Here is a 20,378-nt window from a genome sequence, read left to right on the forward strand (position 1 = left end):
TTTGGAAGGGAAGGGACTTCACTGTATGGATGACTTTTAACCCTGAGTTGCTCAGCAGTTGCTCCACAGAAAGCTTCAAGTGCTTGATGCAGGATGCCGTGAGAGAGAAACTCATGTGTGTTGTTTCGCAAGTCTCTTGCAAATTAACCCCTTGACATCAGAGGGTTCAGCAGTCTTTCCAACATCTAAGTCCCTTAACCACAGCTTATTTTCCTTCGAGGTTTCGTGTCCTCTAGCCCCAGACTTCTCATCCTCACGCACTAAACCTATTGCCTCAGATGCCAGGCAGTGCTGCCTGCTTGCCCTTCCCAAGTCCCCAGAGAGTTCTTTGGCTGTCTCGTCGGCCTTGTGTATATGAATCCAGACAAATACAGACTGGCCTAGATTTGATGCCCATATCTCCAAGCCCCCTTTTTCCTCTGTACATCTTCTAACCAGCCAACTTTTAAAATCTAAATATATTAAAAAACTCTTGATTTTTACTCAGTGGTCAATTTGCCTAACATCCCATTTTTCATTTTTACGATGCATTAAGACTAAAATTATTCTGGAAGTGCACTTCCTAGGAAAAAATAAAGAAACTGCAAATCCATCAGTTAATCACCATATTGAGCCCCTACACTGAGGGGTGATAGGCATTATGTATACAGAGTCATGGAAGCGATTAAAGGCTAGTAAGTGATTGGTGTACAAACAAATAATTACAATACCATGTAATGACAAAAGTGTGTACAACAGAGAGAAAGGTGCTTCAGAGGTGGGAGAGGAGTGTCAGGGAAGACCCGCAGGTTGAGTTAACTCTTGAAAGGTAAGTAGGTAGACTCCAGATGGGCATAAAATAGAACAGCTAAGTAGAGGGAAAGGCTCAGGCAAGACTTGGGGTCAAGAGAGAAATGACCTGTTGGAGAAAAGCAAGTACTTTTGTGGGGGTGTGTAGCCTGGGAAAGTGACAGGAGATGAGGCTGAACAGGTGAGCAGGAGCCAGATCTTGAAGGATCCCATATATCATGCAGAAAAGAGCAGCCTTCATCCAAGAGACAAGGCACCGCTGAAGGATTTTGAGCAGAGGAGTAACATGATTATGTTCACATTTGAGAGAAGGAAAGACCATGACATTTGAAGCAGGGAGACGAGTTAGCAGGCTAAGCATTTGTCCAGGCCAGAGAGGTGGTGGCCTGAAATAAAAACACAGTTGCAAGGTGACAAAAACAAGAAAGATTTAGGAGTAGACTCAGCTGGACATGTTGATTGACTGACTACTAAGAGGGAGAAATCTAGTCTTTCTACAAATCAAAATGCTATATGTTTCAACTTAACTGTCTCCAGCATTTGTGATGAGCAATTATAATGTGTTCTCTCTATTTCTGCCTTCCATGTCCTCTACAAAGCCCTGAGGAGCACTGAGCAGGTCTCTGGTTGGAAGTTTTCCTCAGGGTGGTTACCCCAGGATGCTGCTCAAAAGCCTGCTCTTCAACAGTATAACTTGGAAAGGGTTGGGACTCTCAAGAAACATTATATAAACCAGAGTCTTAAGACTTTGTTCATTCAACAAACATATATCAAGTGCCCATGATGTGCTAGATACTGTTTTTGGCACAGGAGATACAACAGAGAACCAAAAAACCCTCATTGTCATTTGCAGCAGCAGAAAATTAAGCCTATTCTCTCAACAAGTGTTTATTGAGTCCACTTGTGTGTCCTCTATAGGGGATACAGAATCATTCAATCATTATCAAATATTTGAGTGTTTGTTCTGCTCCAGGCACTGTGTTAGCCAGGAGGATACTTAGTTCTTGTACTAAGGAACCCACAGTCCAATGGATCGTTCTGACAAGTGCACAGGGAATTTCAGCTCTATGTGCTAAGTTCCCCACGAGGACAACATCCAGGCAGCTAGATGTAACAGAAGTGGGGGCAGTGACCGGGGCTGAGGAAAATCTTGGAGAAAGTAACATATAAGTTAAGTCTGAAAGATCAGTTGGAGATGGCCAGGTAGTGTCCAGCATGGAGAGGAGGGTGGAATGGGATGGGGAGAATGTTCTAGCAGGAGGGATTAACATGTGCCAAGGTCTGAGGACAAGAACGAACCTGGCCCTCCTGGGAAACATTGGGTAGTTCAGTATAGCCACAGCATAGACTAAAAGGTAGGAAATGTAGATAGAAATGGAGACCTGGCCATGAAAGGCCTTATGGGCTATGCTAGAGATACTGGGCTCTACCCAAAGAGCAATGGGAAAGCATTCAAGGGTTCAAACAGAGGATTGACATTATCATATTTGTATTTTAGAAAAATCATGGCTATAAGGGTAAAAGATGGATCAGAGAGGGGACTAGATCAGAGGCAAGGAGACTGGTTACAATGTGGTTACAGGAATCCAGGTTAGAGATGACAATGATGTGAATCAGGGGTGCGGCAGTGGGAGTGGAGAGAAGTAGATGTATTGAGAATTTACAAGGTAGAATCAGCAGGACTTGGTGATTAAGGGTGAGGGAGTCAAGGATGGCACATTCTTGTTGGAACACAGGTGAAATAAATCGAGGACAACACTGGATCATATTTTAATGTCTTCTCATTGGTGTGGTTCAGACTGGGTTGAGTTGGCCCCTCTGTCTTTGCCACCCTTCTCATTCACTCTCCAATATTTAAGATCTGTTGCTGGGACTTGAGGAAGATGTCTGTTGTGCTTTTGGCAGAGTAAACACCCATTCTTTAGTGCCATTTCACCTCCTCCCTGCCCTATATGGCCTCGGGAGTATTTCTTGTGAAGGTATCTCCTTTATCCCCATCTTACATTTCCGTAAGAGTGACTCAGTCTTGAGCTCTAATAAGAAGAACAACTATTGGTGCAGTGCTTTATAGTTTATATATCATAGTAAGCAATTACACATATCACAGAGAATTTGAGAGTTATATGGAGGTCTTCTTCCCTAGAGATCCATTGGTACTGGACACTTCTGTCCATTGGTCTAAATCCAGTCTGTTTACAGACCAGGCTCTTTGCCCTCACTGGCTACCTGGGAAATCGAGGTCTTCTTTTTAGTTTCAGTATGCTTCAGTTCCTGGTCCAGATCACCTCCTCTTTCCTGGCTTCCCGTAGTGTCTTGTCTGCTCTCCAGCTTTTAATCTCAGACTGGAGTTCTGCTGTTCAAAGGGTGTGTCTACATAGTTTAATTCTGGAAATAGGGGACTGAGGAGCTTGTTCCTGGGAATGTGTCCACTCTTGCTTGGCAGAACAATGAATGGGATTGAGGCTCCCTGAAACAGGGAGTTTTCCTGGAGTTCAGCTTCCACCAGTATGAAAACAACTTGCTGACTTTCTTGAACCAGCCTAGAAGCTTAAATTCTCCTCTGGCCCTTTGTTGCTGACTCTTTTTTTTTTTTTTTTTTTTTGTGGGGAAGATCAGCTCTGAGCTAACATCCATGCCAATCCTCCTCTTTTTGCTGAGGAAGACTGGCCCTGGGCTAACATCCGTGCCCATTCTTCCTCTACTTTTATGTGGGATGCCGCCACAGCATGGCCTGACAAGCGGTGCGTCGATGAGCACCTGGGATCTGAACCCCGGGCCGCCAGCAGCAGAGCGCGAGCACTTAACCGCTACGCCATGGGGCCGGCCCTGTTGCTGACTCTTAAGGATCACTTTGTTTATCCTAGAAGAGCCAGTATCTATGGTTTATGAAGGCACCTGTTAATTGTGTCTGGTGAACTTTTAAGGGTTAATGTGACACGCCAAATTTATATCACATACTCAAGAACGAACATAAAATCAGAAGACTCATGGGAGTGAGATCTAGTGATACATGGAGCTTTGGGGGAAGAAGAGAGAGCAAGACTTGTTTTGAGAGTTTAGCAAGTTTGAGCACTAGCTGCCCTTGGAATTGGGTTACAACTGACCAGTCTTGAGAACTTTGCAGCCTGGATCTAGGTTTATAGACCTCGGTGATACTAACAGAGCCCACAAGCCTTCCAGTCCAAGAACCAACAGGATCTTCCAGGACCAACACCCTCTCCTCCAAGACTGAGTATGATGGAGTCAGGCTGGCCCTTCTGAACTCTGTGCAGACCCAGCAGAATCTGCCCCATCCCCATTTCTCTGGGTCTGGGAGACATCAGCCCTGAGAATTGGGGTATGAGATAACAGGAATTTTTCAGGCCTGAGCTGGAAAAATAATGAGTAGCATTAAAACGAGGCTCCCCAAGATGGCATGGCACAGTACTTCTGTCTCCCCTGCTTTCTGGGTGTCTTCTATTTTTCTCTTCTCCCCCTCCCCAGCTCAGGAGCCATGTTTAGCTAATGCTGAAGAGAGAACTACTCAGCTCTTGGAAAATGCTGAGCTGGGTGTTCAGGCTTCTTGGCTGAACTAAGTATTGGATGGTGATTCAGCACAAACTCCAGGTTCAGCAACTGGCACAGAGGGTCAGGATAAGAAGGAAGGGGAAGAGAGAGCCAGGAAGGGAGTTGGGTGGGGGTGGGGCAGCATAGGTGGGAGCTTAGCTGGAAGTGTCCAGGAAAAGCTGTGATTGAGGACCTCCAGAAGTTCCATAGTGTCTCTGCGCCCCTTCTCCTCTGCTTATTTGCCCTTGGAGGAAAGTGGACCTTCGGAAAGGCTCAGCACACCTACTCTCCTTAAAGGGGCTTCTGAGATTTCTAAAACGTTGTCAGTGCTTTGAGATGAAAAGCGCTGGAGAAGGGCAAAATGTTACTGCAGTGTGGTAGGCAAAATCTATTTCAAAGCCTCATTGTGGACCTTTGATCCAGAAGCTGGGATGAAATCTTAGTTTATAGGAGAGGGCTCCTTTGATTTTTTTCTTGTTGCTTCTGTTGCTTTGTTTTGATGTTTGTGTCTTTCATCAGTCCAGTTATTTACACGTAATAACACCAACCTTTGTTCTAGGTAGGCAGAGACTTTATAATGCCGCTCCTCACCCCGTATGAAAAATGTCTCCGTCCTGGGCAAGTGGGGAAGGGTTCTAGGAAGCCAACTCTGTGTCTCCTTACTCCTACCCAATTTCCCCCCAGGCCTCTCAGAGGTCTTTGAGGAGGAAGGACAGCTCAGGCTGGCCTGCGTGGGCAGAACCGGAACGTTATCAGAGCCTCGCGTAGCGTTACGTTAGAACTCAAACAGGACTCCAGTGTTTTCTTGCCTATCAGCGCCCTTTGGCAGCTGGCACTGGTTACCTCCTAGATCTGGAAACGGCTGAGGCTAGGCAGGCCAAGCCGAAGCAGCTTTTCCACAATTAGAAACACGTGCCCAGTTCCTTCCAAAAGCGAGGGGAGGCGGTCAAGGAGCCCGTCCAGCCTATCACAGAGCTGAGAGTCTCCACACCCCCTCCCCGCAGGCTGGGCGCTCACCCGCTGCTCCAGAGTGGGCACCCGGAGGGCTGGTCTGAGGGGCGTCCCCTCGTCCCTTTTGCTCCAGGTCCAGAGGGAGGGAGTCAGAGGGAGCTGGCCAGGGCGTGGCAGAAGGCAGAGAAGTGTGTGCCCCAGCAAAAGGCGAGACTAAGAAACCACCGCTTCTGGCAAACCCATGATCAGGTGAAATTTACGGCTGTTTCAGAGGGCTGGGGAGCTCTGTCCCGGAAAGGTGCTTATTTTGAAGTTCTGCAGAGGGACAGGGTGTTCCAATTTCTACAAAGTGGTGTCACTGGCTTCCCTTTACAGCAGCTGGGTGCTTAGTACATTCCATCTTTCTTTTTTCTGTCCTGACCTTCTCTCGCTCTCTTCCCCTCTCAAGCTCTTTCTCTCTCTCACTCATAATGATGTAAATTGTTCCTCCGCTTCCTTCCTCCCCCCTGTTGTTTCTCATGCTCACTCTTTCCCTCTCTTCTTCGCCATCTGTCTTTATGGACTTTGGCAAGTCTGGGCGTTTTTTTCCCTTTCTACTGCCTGTTTTCTCTTATCTGAAAAGACAAGGAGAGGCCTGGTGCTGCAAATGCTAGAGGAAAACAGGCCTTTCCAAGCTTCCTGCAGCCCACTCCTGAGAAAGGTGCGAGCCAGCAAGACGAAGAAATCCAGATGGAGTTCCCTCCGGAGTTCTAGGGAACATGTGATGGTGACATTGACCAGGGGTGCAGGGGGAGGGGACACAAGGCAGAGAAACAAGTCTGCCTGGGGAAACAATTTTCTAAAGCCCTGGGGGCGATGGACACACTCTCTTGGTTTCTGAGGAGTAGCCATCTTAGTCTTCCCTTTTATCTATATTGGCGTCTTACTTCTGCTGCCCAGAAAGCAGCTGGGTTGGGGCCAAGCCAGTATCTGCAGGTGACAGACTCAGAGCCCCAAGTGGCACTGTCAACAGTGACCATTGGGTACCACTGACAGGAGCAGGGGAGAGAGAGGATGTGGGACTGGGCAAAGGGAAAGAACAGTGATGTGTGTGTGACAAAAGAAAGGCTGGGAATGGTGGAGGCAGGGGGCTCTCCTGTCTTTGGCACTAATTAGCTGAGGTCTTACTTCACTCACATATAAAATGAGGTTCTGGGTCTCTTGGGTCCTTCCTGGCTCTGATTGCCCACGAGGCTGGAAACATGCCTCTGGGTAGTAGGGTGCAGGCCTCAAACATCTCCCTCCAGGACCAGAAATTATCTACAAGGAGAGCCCTAACTAGTTTGTCCTTCTGAGCCCTGTTCTTACAACAATCAGTCCAGCCTCCTATCCAAATGGGCCTATCCCAACTTTCACCCCATCACACCAGGACAGTGTGGTTCGTAGAGCAGAAGCTGGCTTGGCAAGAGGAATGAGACTGGTGTGGGCATCCATGCGGGAAAGTGTTCATCGGCCCTCTGATGAAGATACAAAATGACCTTTTGCCAACCCAGCTCAACAGGAGGCTAGAGTCCTGTGTCCAGAAGCAAGGGGGCACCTGAAAACAGTCATCTGGTGGTCTCTGGGGATAATCTGTGCTTTGTGAGCTCTCTCAGGGGAAGAAGCAGCAGCCACGATTGTGTGCCTTCCCCCCACCTCTGTCTGGCATCACAGGCACCTGCCTGTGCTGTTTCACGGAGCTGGCCCATGACGTAGAAAACCCTGATAGTTACTCCCTGGAGAAGCACAATGGCTCCTATGCACCCTCCCTGATGTTTTCTGCATAGATTTATCCATCTATCCAGCCTCTATTCAGTAAGTGTTAGTTCCTACTGTGTGTTAGACAGTGTTACAGGATCTCAAGGTCACACTGGCCAGCAGGGTGTTGTTTATGGCTGTGTGTGCACTGCTGGCTGAGGGAAGAACAGGGAAGTTTCATTCTTCCCTGAGCCTGAGGAATAGAGCAGCAGCAGCAGCAGCAGCGGCCACACTACTCCTTGGCTTCTGTAGGGCGTTCCTTCCTAGCAATGATTTTTAAGGGTTGATGTAATTTTCTTCATTTGTGGAAACCAAGACAAAGGGACATACTTGAACATCTGGACTCCTGATTCAGTGCCTTAACCTTATGCCTACCAGCCTCACATCCCCTGCTCCACCTTCGTGCCCGTGACCCCACACTTCCGGAGAGCTTGGGTTGAACGACCCCAGAGCAGGTAATTTGTGGACAAGCATCCTCCTGAGAATAAGGTGAAACAGATTAGAAATTGAGGAGCAAGGTCAGGGATAGAGGAGGAGGCAATAAGGGAGAAGCTATGCAACAATGCAAGATATGGCCTGATGTGTGATGTTGCATCTCCAAAAGCATCCCCTTTCCCGTCCACTCTGCCTCACCTCTAATTGTCAGCATTATCCTGAGCTAATCATGCCCTCCTTTTGAGGTCTGTTTCTTAGTTTATGAACAATAAGAATAACCCCTTAACATTTTATATAGCAGTACACAGGTTACAGAGCATCCTCATGGGATTAAAATGGACCACACCTGGTCCATTTTACAGAGCGGGAAGGGAGGCTCAAAGAGCTTGAGTGGCTTATCAAGGCTCCCTGAGAGTGAGTGACTGAGCTGGGAAGGGCACCATGGCCACTGGGTTCTTCAAGTTCTAAAGTTCTATGATTCTTAGACTCAGCTCAGGCTGCCAGGTCCCTCTGAGGGAGCCATCTCTGCCTCCATCCCTCCAAGCTACTCAACCCCACCCTATTCTTATCACTTCACTCCTTACACAAGCTACTCTGAGCTCTACTTGCTTGTTCTGAAACCCACATGGTCCTTCACTCACCAGGTATTACCAGGTAGAGCTGAAGGAAGAGTGATGAAGTCCCAGCCCTGGCTCTGTGATGGTTGCAGGGACTTAAAACCAGCCCCACAGTTCCCGAATCCATCCTTAAAACTTTCTAACTGAAGATTTATTTGTTTATGCTAATGATTCACTGGTGTTCTGTTTCAAAATGGACTAGAGAGATTAATTTTAAATTGCCTCTTTTACCTCTAGTCTATAATGTATTAATTTAGGGTAAAATTTCCCCCAAAATCTTGTTTCTATTCTTCCCTTCCAAAATGTGTAATCCTTTAACCTCAGGTCCGTCAGGTTGGGTTGACGCCACCTAGGAAAGTCTCAGGGAGCTCTGCCGAAGCACGTTTGGTGTTGTGCCCTACGAGATAGCCCACAGTGTGGCCACTCTTCACCCTCCGACTCCAGGAAGGAACTCAGACTCAGGGCTCTTGAGTTCATCTCTTGGCTTTTCATCTTGACTTCTTTTATGGCCTTTGATTATAGCCTCTGGCTGGTAAAATTAGGACACCAACAAAACCATGAGGGCAGAGAACAAAGGAATCGCGTCTTTGAACATTCCAGCACTTCACTTGCCTTGCAGGAAATTTTTACCTCTTAGGCCTGTGTTTGCATGTGTATCTGGGTTGCGTATACGGGCCTGAAGTTGTATGGAATATGGAGGAGACTGGGGGAGAACCTGGGATTAGATGAAGGAGGGGTACAGGGAGTATCTTTGGCCCTGAATTTTTCTGAGAGGAAGAGCACAGCTAGAGTTATTATAGGGCAAGCCTGTTTACTGCAATATTAAATTACCAAAGGGAGGAAGAGGAGGCAGTACCACTCTAGCTATAGGATCCCAGGGGTGTGGAAGAGTTGGGATACTGTCATGTGGTGTGGAAATTTGCCAACTAGGTTAGCACATTGGTGACCTCACATTCGCTGCCCACTTCTAGCGAGCCCTACCACCTCCCTCAACGTGGTGTCCTGCAAGGCTGTGGACAGGCACTCCTTTGGGATCCTGGGGTGTGCTGCTTGGTTGCTCTTTCAAAGCTTTTCTCTTTAAGGGCATGTCCCCTGCTTTCTGGTCTTTCTGTACGGTGTCTAGCCCTGTTATTAGTTTCCTGTTACTGTTGTAACAAATTACAACAAATTTAGTGGCTTAAAACTACACAGATTTATTATCTTACAGTTCTGGAGGTCAGAAATCCCAAACTCAAGGTGTCAGCAAGGCTATGTTCCTTCTGGAGGCTCTGGGGAGAATTGTTTCCTTGCCTTTTCCAGCTTCTGGAGGCCCCCTACATTCTTTGTCTCATGGCCCCTCTTCCATCTTCAAAGCCAGCAGCACGGCATCGTCATATCTCCCTTTCTCTGTTTCCGTCATCATATCTCCTTTTCTAACTCTGACCCTCCTGCCTCCCTCTTATAAGAACTCTTGAGATTACATTGGGCCCTTTCAGATAATCCACGATAGTCTCCCCATCTCAAGATCCTTAACTTAATCACATTTGCAAAGTTCCTTTTGTCGTGTATGGTAACATATTCACAAGATTAGGACGTTGACATTTTTGAGATGGCCTTTATTCTGCCTACCACAGCTCCCAGGAGTTCTGATGTCATTGGCAGAGGGAGGAAGTGAAGGACAGGCCTTTGTGACTCCCCAGGGATCAGAGTCTGAGGATCAGGGCTGGGATGAAGCTAGGGGCACCTTCTCTGCAGGCAGCGGGAGCTTACCCACCCCCGCCACAGTGGACACATTCCGGCTCAGCAACAGGATCTGCATTGTTATTGATCTGACAAGGACTCTGCATCTCTCTGCCAGTCCTGCAGCTTTCCCACCGGCAGGAAGCACTGAGCCCACCTCTCCTACGTGGCAGTTGAGAGGCCCTGGGCTCTAGGCTTTGAGTCCCCTCCCCCTGCCTGCCTCATATTTTGTATCCCTCCTATCACCTTGACGTTAAGCTTTTCAAATGGCAGATTAAGTAACCAACCCCTGACTTCAGCATCTTTTTGAAGTCTCCTGTTCTTGATAGTCTTTTCACCTTTTTTTTTTTTTTTTTTACCCAATAAACAGAAGAGAAAGAGATGAGAAAATGCCCAGGAAATACAGATAAGCCTGGGATTCCAATGGGGGCCTGTAGAGAAGCAGCAACCACCCTGCCCCCGCCCCCCACCAGGCACATTACAATGGACAAGAACCAGTCGTATGCCTTTTTATTTATTGTGTCCAGCTGGGCCAAAATTATAAAATTCTTCCTGTTGCTAGGGTCTCCCCCTGTAGGAAACATCTCTGATTGCCGTGGGCTGAGTTCGGGGCTCCTCATGGACGCTCGCTAGCTTCCATGAAGGCTCTGCTGTCACCACATTGTTTTGTGATCATCTTTTAGCTCACCCGTCTCCCCGCTTTATGCTGTCAAATTCCTGAGGACAGGGACTTGTGTCTTATCTGCAACTCCCCCACCTACCAGAGTGCCTAGCACGTGTAGGCCCTTTGTAGATGATGGTTGGATGGATGGATGGATGGATGATGGATGAAAACCCTCACATTTCAAGCTGCAGTGGCCACTGGTCCCCATCTACATGTGGCTTCCCTGAGGTCATTGTATCCCAAGCATGCAGAATTCAGGGTCTGGCTGAGAAGAGAGAGGGGACGTAGCCGTCAGCAACAGAAAGGGGCACTGGTAAGCAGACGGGCAGAGGTAGAACGCTGGAGCTGGGCAGGGCCTCCACAAGCATCTGGGCTTGTTGCCTTCACTCGGTGACCTTTCCTCTCTGGACGGAGGCTCGGGTTTCAGCCTGCTGTGAGGGAAGCTGTCCTGTGGTAGCAGGAGACTGAAAGTGCCCTCTTTCCCCTCAGTCACATGCTGTGATCACCCAGCTGCGGGGGTAAAGGGTCAGACATGGGGCCGGCAGCCATTGTTCTGAGGAGATTAGTGTCTTGGGCAGCCTGTGTCCTCGCCTTATTCTCAGGAATTCTCTTTTTTATTTCTCCAAGATCCCTGTAAAGGTGAAAGGTTAAATATTAGTCAAGGGCTGGGTTCTTGTGAAGCTGTGAGATAAGCTCAGGCGAGATGGAAAACACCCACAGCAAGTTTATTTGACAAATTGTCCGTCCCTTCAAACCTCAGGATTACTGTGGAGCGGACCAAATGAAGGAGTCCTTCTGGCTGCCTTGACAAAGTCCCTTTGTAAGGAGATGATTTTTGTGTTTTCCATCCCAGCACACAGGGAGGTGGCCACATTCCTCCTCCTGCTTGAGGGAGGAGGACTTTCTTTGGGGTGTCCTGCTCTGCCCTGTTTCCCTCCAGGCACTTTCTTGTCACCTCCCCGCCCTGTCCTCTCCTCTCCTTGATGGAGGATAATTTTCTTCTCTGAGATCAAGATCAGTTCCTTATTCTGTAATCCTTACCTATCCCTGAGCCACATGGGTTTTGCATTCTAATCTTCTTTCCTTTCATAAATCAATCTCCTTTACCCTTGAGTCATTATTGTTTGTGTCTGCCTGAACTCTGGGGCCCAGGGGCCCAGCCTCGCACCTAGCATGCCACAGGGCGCTGGGGAGAAGCCAGATCACAGGCCCAGTTGCTTAGAGTGATTTGGGCTGAATTGTCACCAGCATGTGATCCTGAAATCTTTATTGAATTGAGTAAGATAAACCAAGTGTGTATTTATCAGAACGTCTTGGTCCATCTGGAACATTCGAGTATTTACAAAATGTTCTCCTTGTTCAGGCACTAAAAATCCTTCCTCTGACAACATGTTTTGGTTCTCCTTACATGACACTGTCTTGGATAACAGCTCCTCCATGAGGAGTCAAGAGTTGCTACTCTTGAAGTCAAGTTTCTTGTTCTTTTTCGCTCTGTGAAACTAACTGGGGGTCGTGCCTCCTTTGGATGAGCTTCTTGGGGAGCACGGGAGGTTGGTGCAGTGTGGAATGTGTAGACTGAGATGAGATTGGGGGGCTCACGAATTGGGGCATTTTCTTTATTGAAGTATTAAATATTGAGTACCTACTATTTACAGGCCCCAGTGATATGCCCTGGGATTAAAAACATGGAAAAGTCACAGGGAAACAGAGAAAAAGAAAGAGATAATTACAATATAAAGAAATAAGTGCCAAAATTAGATATAAACAAAGTGGTCTGGGAGTAGAGAAGAGGGCCAAACTTGGTTCCTTGTCTATGAAGCACGGCTGATACATCTTACCTGGCTGGCACATTGTGAGGAATAAGTAAACTAATGAGGACTCACAGAAAAGGTGACATTTGAGCTGGATCTTGAAAGATGAGAAGGAGTTGGCCAGGTAGAAATGGCGCAGGGAGGTAGGTTACAGGTGGATAATCAAGTCAGGTCCTTTCCCTGCCGACACGTTCTCAGAGACAAGTAAGGTTGGAAGATACTTGGAAAGAAAAAGCACGGTTTCAGGATAAGGTAGTGATATAACTTGATCAGCTACTCAAGTGAAGTCAGAAGCCTGCTTAGAGGCCTGAGGAGAGAGAGTCTCATGCTTTTGCGTGTATGACTTGTACCCTCGGAGGACTGAAGGGTGTCCTGGTCACCGTTTCAAGGGAAGGGGAAGCAAGAGGATTTTAATTTTTTTCCGCTTTATTCTCAAGCACTTCATAACCACCAGGAAATTGAGAGTCCCATTCCTACAGCACAGGACTCCCATGGGTTGCTTAGGGAGTGTGGTAGTAAAACAGAGGGTCCCTCCATCTTAGCGCTCAGCCTCTGAGCTCTCCTCCAGCCCTTGGAGGTTCCACGTTGTTGGGATCTCTTTGGGAGCCCTGTAACTCCTAGGAAATGAGACAGAGTTAAAAGCGCCCCATGCCACCAAAGGAGATATAGGGATGGTGGCCAATAAGCACACGAAAACATGCTCAATGTCATTAGTCACTAGGGAAATGCAAATAAAAACCACAGTGAAATACCACCACACACCTATTAGAATAGCCAGACTTTTGAAGCTGACAATGCCAAATATTGATGAGGAACAGGAACTCGCACACATTGCTGGTGGGAATGAAAACTGATACAGCCACTTTGGAAAATAGCTTGGCAGTGTCTTATGAAGTTAACCATGCGTTTACCATATGACCCAGAATCCCACTCCTGGGTATTCATTTACTCAAGAAATGAAAACCCCGCTCAAAGACCTCTACAATCCACTCAAAGACTTCTGTGTAAGTGTTTATAGCAGCTTTATTTAAAATAGCCCCAAACTAGGAGGAACCCAATGTCCATGAGCTGGCAAATGGAAAAACAATCTGATAGCTCCATGTAATGGAATATTACTTGACAATAAAAAGGGCTAACTATTCGTACATACAGCAACACGAGTGGATCTTAAATACATCATGTTAAGTGAAAGAAGCCAGATACAAAAGGCTATGTATTGTATGATTCCATTTATGTGACATTCTGGAAAAATCAAAACTATATGGCCTGAAATCAAGTGACTGGTTGCTAGAGGTAGAGGAAGGGGACTGACCTCAAAGGAACACAATGCACAGAAGAACTTTTTGGAATGTTGGAAATATTCCACATAGAGAGTGAAGTAGTGATTAAACAACTGAATACATTTGTCAAATCTCATCAAACTGTGCATTTAAGGAAATGAATTTTACTGTATGTAAATTATACCCCAATAAGCCTAAGTAACAAAAGGTTCCCCTAAACTTCTGTTGCCCCAAAATCAGGCTCAGGAAGATGACATCCAGGATCCCACCAGCTGCTCAGGTCTCCCTTTGAACATACAATGACTTGAAAACAAAGCCCACACTCACGCCCTCATCAGATGCTGATTTTTCTCCCAAAGAAGGTGCCCACACTTCCATGCCTACTTCTGGCTTCCAGCCCTGGACTGGGCATGTTCTGACCAAGCTCTAACTTGTGGCACATAATCCCCATTTGTAACCCATTAACCTGGCCAAAGTTTCTGCATACGGGGGCTGAGCTTGCAGGATATTGGGTTCGCCTGTTACAATCCCATCATCAGGAGCAAGGAGCAGTTCTGTTTCTTGCAGAAGGTGTCCTGCAGCCTCATTGTGGCCCCTGAGGATATGTTTGGGGGTCTGTCATTTCAGTGCTCCTCACATGGGTCAACTGTTCCAGCGTGCGGTGGGCCACCCGAGTTCAAGACATTTTCACAGCTGGGAAGCTCCTGGCCCTGGCCCTGATCATCATCATGGGGGTTGTACAGATCTGCAAAGGTGAGTGTCATTGGAACAACAGGGCCCCACCCAACTTTCCACCCCTTGGCTGTACACAACCCTCACACTGCCTTTGGATGAGTGCACACCCGGACATTTCCCAATTCTGGCCTTGAAGGACTTCTCTTCTTCACTTGCTTGACAAAGGGGAAGAGAAACTGTTTCCCCAGGAAGTAGGGCATGCCCCACCTAATTTGCAGATTTTAATCCTCCCATGCTGACCTCATGGCTCTAACACATCTAGGTGAAGACTCCAGATCTCTGGACTCCTATTGCCCTCTTGCCTCAACCTCAGGAGAACTCCCTGCATCTTATATGTATCTTGTCCATGTCTAAAATGGGGGACAGAGGAGATTTTATACGTTTCAAAATTACTCGTAATCTCTACCAAAAAGAGCTCTACATTCCTGGGGCCCCTGCCAACATTCCCCATTGGATTTAATCCTTTCCAAGCCCAGGTCTGTATTTGGTTTCCATGGGACCCGTAGCGCTGCCAGCTTCTGCCCAGTGTCCCTACCCCCTGGAGAAAGTCAGATGACAAACAGGGAGACCTCCCACCTGGCCACAAGCGCTGAAGGCAGTGTGAACTGCCTGGATTTTTACTCCAGGAAACAATTAAGTTTCTGCTATATAATGTGCCTGATTATTTTAATCTGTTGGATTAAGTTCTTTAGCAGGTCATATTCTTTTCAGGAATTTAGACTTAAGGAAATCACTGTGCTATCTTTTCAAAGATAGTGAGTCCCTCCTGATATGGTCCTAGTGCTCTCTCCTAATCACTCTAATGCCCTTATTTCCTGTCCAAATGCCGGATTACAGATGAATAAATAAAGTATGGGCAGTTAATCTGCATCTCATTACGACCTCCCTGAGTCAGCAGCCTTTCTTGAGGGCCCACTGTGTGCAGGACACTGTGCTCAGGGCTGGGAAGGCAGTCTAAAAGCTCTTTGTTCACAGATAATCGACACCATGAAAAGGGAGACCATACACACACCTTAGAAAGAGACAGGAGGATACTGACAAAGAAAGCAGAACAAGCTTGAACAAAAACAGCATTATGGAAGCTTATGTTTGAGCGTTTGTTCTTGATGCTTTCTTCGTGAAAATGTACAAACTTAGATATTCGGGAAGGTGGTCAGGAGCCTGCCAGTGGCCCTAACCCTGTGTCTCCAAATCTCAGCAAGCCAGCTCCAACTTACCCTGCCCTGTCCCGTGCCCCCCCAGGCCTTTCCTTCTAAGTAATGTTGCCTTTTAAAAGAGGAACATTCAGACTGTGCCTTGAACCTGAACCCCCATTTGGACTCAAGGTTACCAGGTTTGGGGAGGTCCTGGACCTGTATTTCCCTGTTCCTTTTGGTCCTACTTCTCCAATACATGGGGTTCACTGGAGACAAGACAAAGAGCTGGGTCCTTGCTGCAGGGAGGGGCAGAGACGGGACCAGGCAGGCCAGCGGCTGCCGGGCCTCTGCCTCGTCTCTCTGAGCAGCCTCCTGCCCCTGTGTCCACAGGAGAATACTTCTGGCTGGAGCCAAAGAACGCATTTGCAAATTTCCGAGAACCCAACATCGGCCTCATCGCACTGGCTTTCCTTCAGGGCTCCTTTGCCTACGGAGGCTGGAACTTTCTTAATTACGTGACTGAGGAACTTGTTGATCCCTACAAGTGAGTTGAAATAGCCCAGCTCTTCCTCTATCCCTTGAAAGGCCACAGCACTTGCTACAAGAGAGAGGGAGCCTGGTGTCCACTGGCCACTTCTCCCCCTGCCCCCATTCTGACCATGACTTGGTTTATCCTGAAGAAATAGTTCACTTCCCAGGAAATTAGACCATTTGCCACCCACCCTGCCAGGAGGAGAAAAATGATCCAGTGATTGTCCCGAAGCAGGTTAAAAGCTGGAAATGGTGCTGAGATAACAGCCCTGCCTTAGAGCATGAAATGCGGCCTGAGAGGTTTCCGGGCATCTTACTCACCTGTTTGGGACAGGCCAGTCTGTGTTTGAGACAGGGGGCAGGGCGCATTGTGGAGAGTCTGTTCAGGAAGGATCAACAGATGTGGAGCATATTTCCCATCTGAGCTGTTTCATTTCCTTTAAATTATCCTGCCCATAGTGAGACAAAATCCATCCCCCCAGAGAGGGAGCACCACGGAAAGCTGCAAGGTCAGCTTTGTGCAGAAAGACAGAAGGCCCTCCCTGGACCTCACGACCAGGCTGGTGGTCCCCGGTGCCAGGCCTTCCCTCTCTCACCTCCTCTCCCTCTACAGGAACCTTCCCAGAGCCATCTTCATCTCCATCCCACTGGTCACATTTGTGTATGTCTTTGCCAATGTCGCTTATGTCACCGCAATGTCCCCCCAGGAGCTGCTGGCATCAAACGCAGTCGCTGTGGTAAGAAATCCACCCGCAGTCCCTCAAACCAGGAATGTTGACCTAGACCTGCCTGCTTAGCCCCACTCACTTTTCCCTGATCCATGGATTTGTGGGATCGGAAGTCCTCCCAAGTCCTCAGGGTGGAAACCACACCTTCAGGTGCCCAGGAGCAAACTGGCAGCTGGGTGGCACCTAGAACAGCTACAACGGCAGGACTGATCATTACCACAGAGACCGCATGGCCCACAAAGCCGAAATATTTACTGTCTGACCCTTTACAGAAAAGCTTTGCTGACTCCTAATCTAGAACACTTCAAATGCGATGATCATGTAAAGGAGACAGGCTCCTCCTCAGAAAGGCATAATATTGCACAAGACGCATCATTTCTCTCTACCTCCATTTCCTCCTCTGGAAATCACCAATCTGGCTCCTTCCCTCATCAGGGAAAAGTGTGTGCCAGTGAGCGATTGGGAAGTAGGAGTGGTATGTGCCCTTTGGGGAAGGAGATCATGCAGGTCCAAGGCACGGGGGTCCTTGACATCTGGGAGAGACCTGGGAGCTAAGCTGCTCCCTCACCTGGCTTCAACTGGGCCAGGATGTCACCCTGCCAAACAGTGTCATCACTTGTCTTACCTCTGAAGACTGTAAAGAAACAGGCTCCAGAGTCCCCTGGCAGCCTATTCCCATGACCACCAGCCTTCCCCAGCAGGATGGCTATTCTAAACACCCTCTCCCCTGTAATGGGCTATAAACTGAGTGTGTACTTGGCCCAGAGTATATGGAAAAGACTGGCCCCTGACTTTTATATTCCTTCAGTACATGAAGACTAGTCTAGAGCTTCACCATGTTTTCTTTCTCAGCCTACATGGTGGCTTGTTCTTATCATTTTCCCCCTAATATTATCTGTTTCTATGAATTTAGAAATTCTCACCCTATGAATTAGCATTTATGTCTATTTTAGAGATGGGAAAACTGAGGGTCAAAAATTAAGAACCTGGCTCAGGGTCTCAAAACTCCAAATGTTGGGCTAAGATTTGAGCCCCAACCTGCCTGGCTCAGCAGCCTGTGCCCCTCACTGTGCAGGGAAAGGGTACAATGCACATGAGACCTCGACTCCCACAGCTGGCTTCCAGCCCTGGCCCTCCACTTCCTGGGTGTGTGATCTTAGGCAAGCTACTTAATCGCTTCGTGCCTCAATTTCCTCATCCATAAATCAAGGATAACAAATGTTAGTTCATTATTATTATTATTATTACCCCCTACACTGTCTCCTTTGGTTAATTAGCACAAAACACTTTCTGAATCCCCACTGTGTAGTCATCACTGTGGGCGGTTGTGGTGCAGGAGGGGCCAGTAGCCATCCGTCCTCTCCAGGAGCTTGGCCAGAGAGACACAGCAAGTTTGGGGATGGGAGGGAACATTCCCAGCAGGGACGTGCAGGTGGGGAGTCGTAACCTCTCCTTTTCCGCTCACCCCCTTGTTTTATCTCCCAGACTTTCGGAGAGAAGCTCCTAGGGGTCATGGCCTGGATCATGCCCATTTCCGTTGCCCTGTCCACATTTGGAGGAGTCAATGGGTCTCTTTTCACCTCCTCCCGGTGAGTGCTGTCTGTGCCCTTCCCTGGCCAGGGCCCACTCTGCTGTGCATACTGCTCTGTGTATATGTGGGGGGCTTGTCTCCGTCAGCCGGGGTCTGTGTGGGCATCTGGGTGGTGACCTCGCAGGAGGTGAGTGCTCATGTGAGGGCGTGCATGTGTCGGTGTGGACACAGAGGGGTGTGTGCTGCTCACGTGGTTACCTACGATGTGTGTGGCTTCACATGTAGTGGCGAGAAGCCCCGTCCCACTTCATTTCCATAGGAGCAGAGAGCTGAGGAGGCCCCAGGTTGCCTGACGCATTCCCAGGTCCCGGGCTGGTTGGCAGCAGGGCAGTCTCAGCTGCAGCCCCAAAGCCCCTTTTCCATTTGCCTGGAAACAGACTGTGCTGGCTAGAAAGGAACCCCTCTGAAAGGGACAGGAGGGACTTGTGCCTGGGGCCTCTGACTGGCCTCCCATAAAAGTTCTGGGAGCAGACTGCAGGTGGAACAGCATCATCTCTGAGCACCCTACAGGAGCGGGCTCCTCCCTGCTCAATAGACAGGCAGCTGTGGGAGGTCTTCCAGGGGCCACTCATGAGACTTGAGTGGAGGATGTGATGTGAGAGAGGGGGGCAGGAGCGGAAGGAAAGCATTTGTCCAAAGCCACGTCCCACACCCAAAACTCTCAGGGAAACCAGAAGCATGAGTGGGCCCAGAAGTCTCCTCCTGCCTCCACACATCCAGGAATCTGGCCCCTCCCTGGTGACCCTTCTTGCTGTCTCCAGAATGGGCTGTTGAGGCCAGCAGATATTGGGTGATTTCCATTGATGTGTTTCAAGGGGTCCTCCCAGGGTTCTTAGAAAGTCCTCCTGCCCCCAGGGCACTTGAAAGATACAGCAAAAGAAGTGAGTCTCTGAGTTTAGCTGCTTCCAAAGCCACCATTACATCAGGAAGGAGTTCCTGTGAAATGACAAAGAAGTGCCATGTTTTCAGGACCCAGGGCAGGAAAGAGGGAGTGGGTGTCCTCTGTATCCCAGGACCCTACAACACTCACCCACAGCAACCTTATGTGCGTGTTACACAGGAGCAGTGGCCACCTGGAGGCCCCAGCCGAGGGCGAGCAGTGGAAGAGCAGTGACCCATGAGGCTCTCTGGGATCTATTGGAGGACAGTGACTGGCTAGAGTCACTTTAGAGTGGGGTTTGTCCCTTGGGCAGGCCAAGCAGTGGTCTGCATGCATGCAGTATAGCTGTGTGTGCATGCAGGAGATGGTGGCCATGGTGTGTTCAGCCTCTGATTCAGAGACACAGTTCACCCACCAGGCCTCCTCTGCTCATCTTCCAGTTCCTTCCTTTCTTCCACCTTCTTCCCTCCTTCTCTCTTTCTCTCTCTCACTTTTTTGCATTTTGGGTTATGGAGAGGATGATCCTTATGAGGAGTAGGAGTATGTGTGGATGTGTGTCATGCTTAATGTCGTTGTCTCTTTCGTTGTTGGCTATCCGCGCAAGAATTGTCTCTTGTGAATTTGACACTTGCAAATGCTGTTGGGCCTGGACAATTACACTTGGTCCTGGCTGCATGTGGAGAAGGGATGTGAATGCGGGACCCTGGCTATGTGCATGATGAGGCCCACAGAGCACCTGGGGCTCAGTTGGATGCATGAGGCTGCACTGTAGAGGATGCCATGTGGCTGCATGAAACTAGAGACACTCGCCTAGGTAGTTGATGATGCCAACTGGTGGTGGTGCTCATGGGTACTTGGGGCCATAATCGACTCCCACCCTTCTGATGAGCTGCCGCTGTTAGCTCCACTCTTCCCCATTCACAGATTACAAAGTAAGTGCCTTCCTGTCCCCATTACACTATCCCCTTCCTCTTACCCCTGACATGCTCCTTTCCCTACAAAATCCTAGAAAAAAGAAGAAGTGATGTAATTCACACTAATATGTAAATGACTCCTAGCAGTTTATAGTATTCTCTTTTCTCTCAGGAGAGAAAAGGGGAAGAAGGGCTGCTTTTTATGTTAAAATTTCTCTTTTCAAAAGTGACTTTTAAACATTAATATTCTGTTCATGATGTTGTACTACAGTTTT

General features: G+C 48.3%; 1 protein-coding gene across 4 annotated transcripts in view; it reads left to right on the top strand.

The window, feature by feature from the left end:
- SLC7A8 (solute carrier family 7 member 8) overlaps positions 1-20,378 on the top strand; it is a 49,013-nt gene that overhangs the window by 20,939 nt on the left and 7,696 nt on the right. For 3 of the 4 annotated variants that reach the window (XM_087423612.1, XM_087423605.1, XM_087423608.1), the window contains 4 exons: positions 14,216-14,341; positions 15,850-16,003; positions 16,604-16,727; positions 18,204-18,307. In XM_087423612.1, the coding sequence (XP_087279738.1) occupies positions 14,216-14,341; positions 15,850-16,003; positions 16,604-16,727; positions 18,204-18,307 (508 nt within the window). Of the gene's footprint in view, positions 1-14,215; positions 14,342-15,849; positions 16,004-16,603; positions 16,728-18,203; positions 18,308-20,378 lie in introns of those variants that run through there. The other variant, XM_087423614.1, reaches the window with a different exon arrangement.

The sequence above is a fragment of the Ceratotherium simum genome, chromosome 3 (assembly GCF_057802395.1).
Source record: "Ceratotherium simum simum isolate JZ-2026a chromosome 3, ASM5780239v1, whole genome shotgun sequence".
NCBI classification, from domain to species: Eukaryota; Metazoa; Chordata; class Mammalia; order Perissodactyla; family Rhinocerotidae; genus Ceratotherium; species Ceratotherium simum.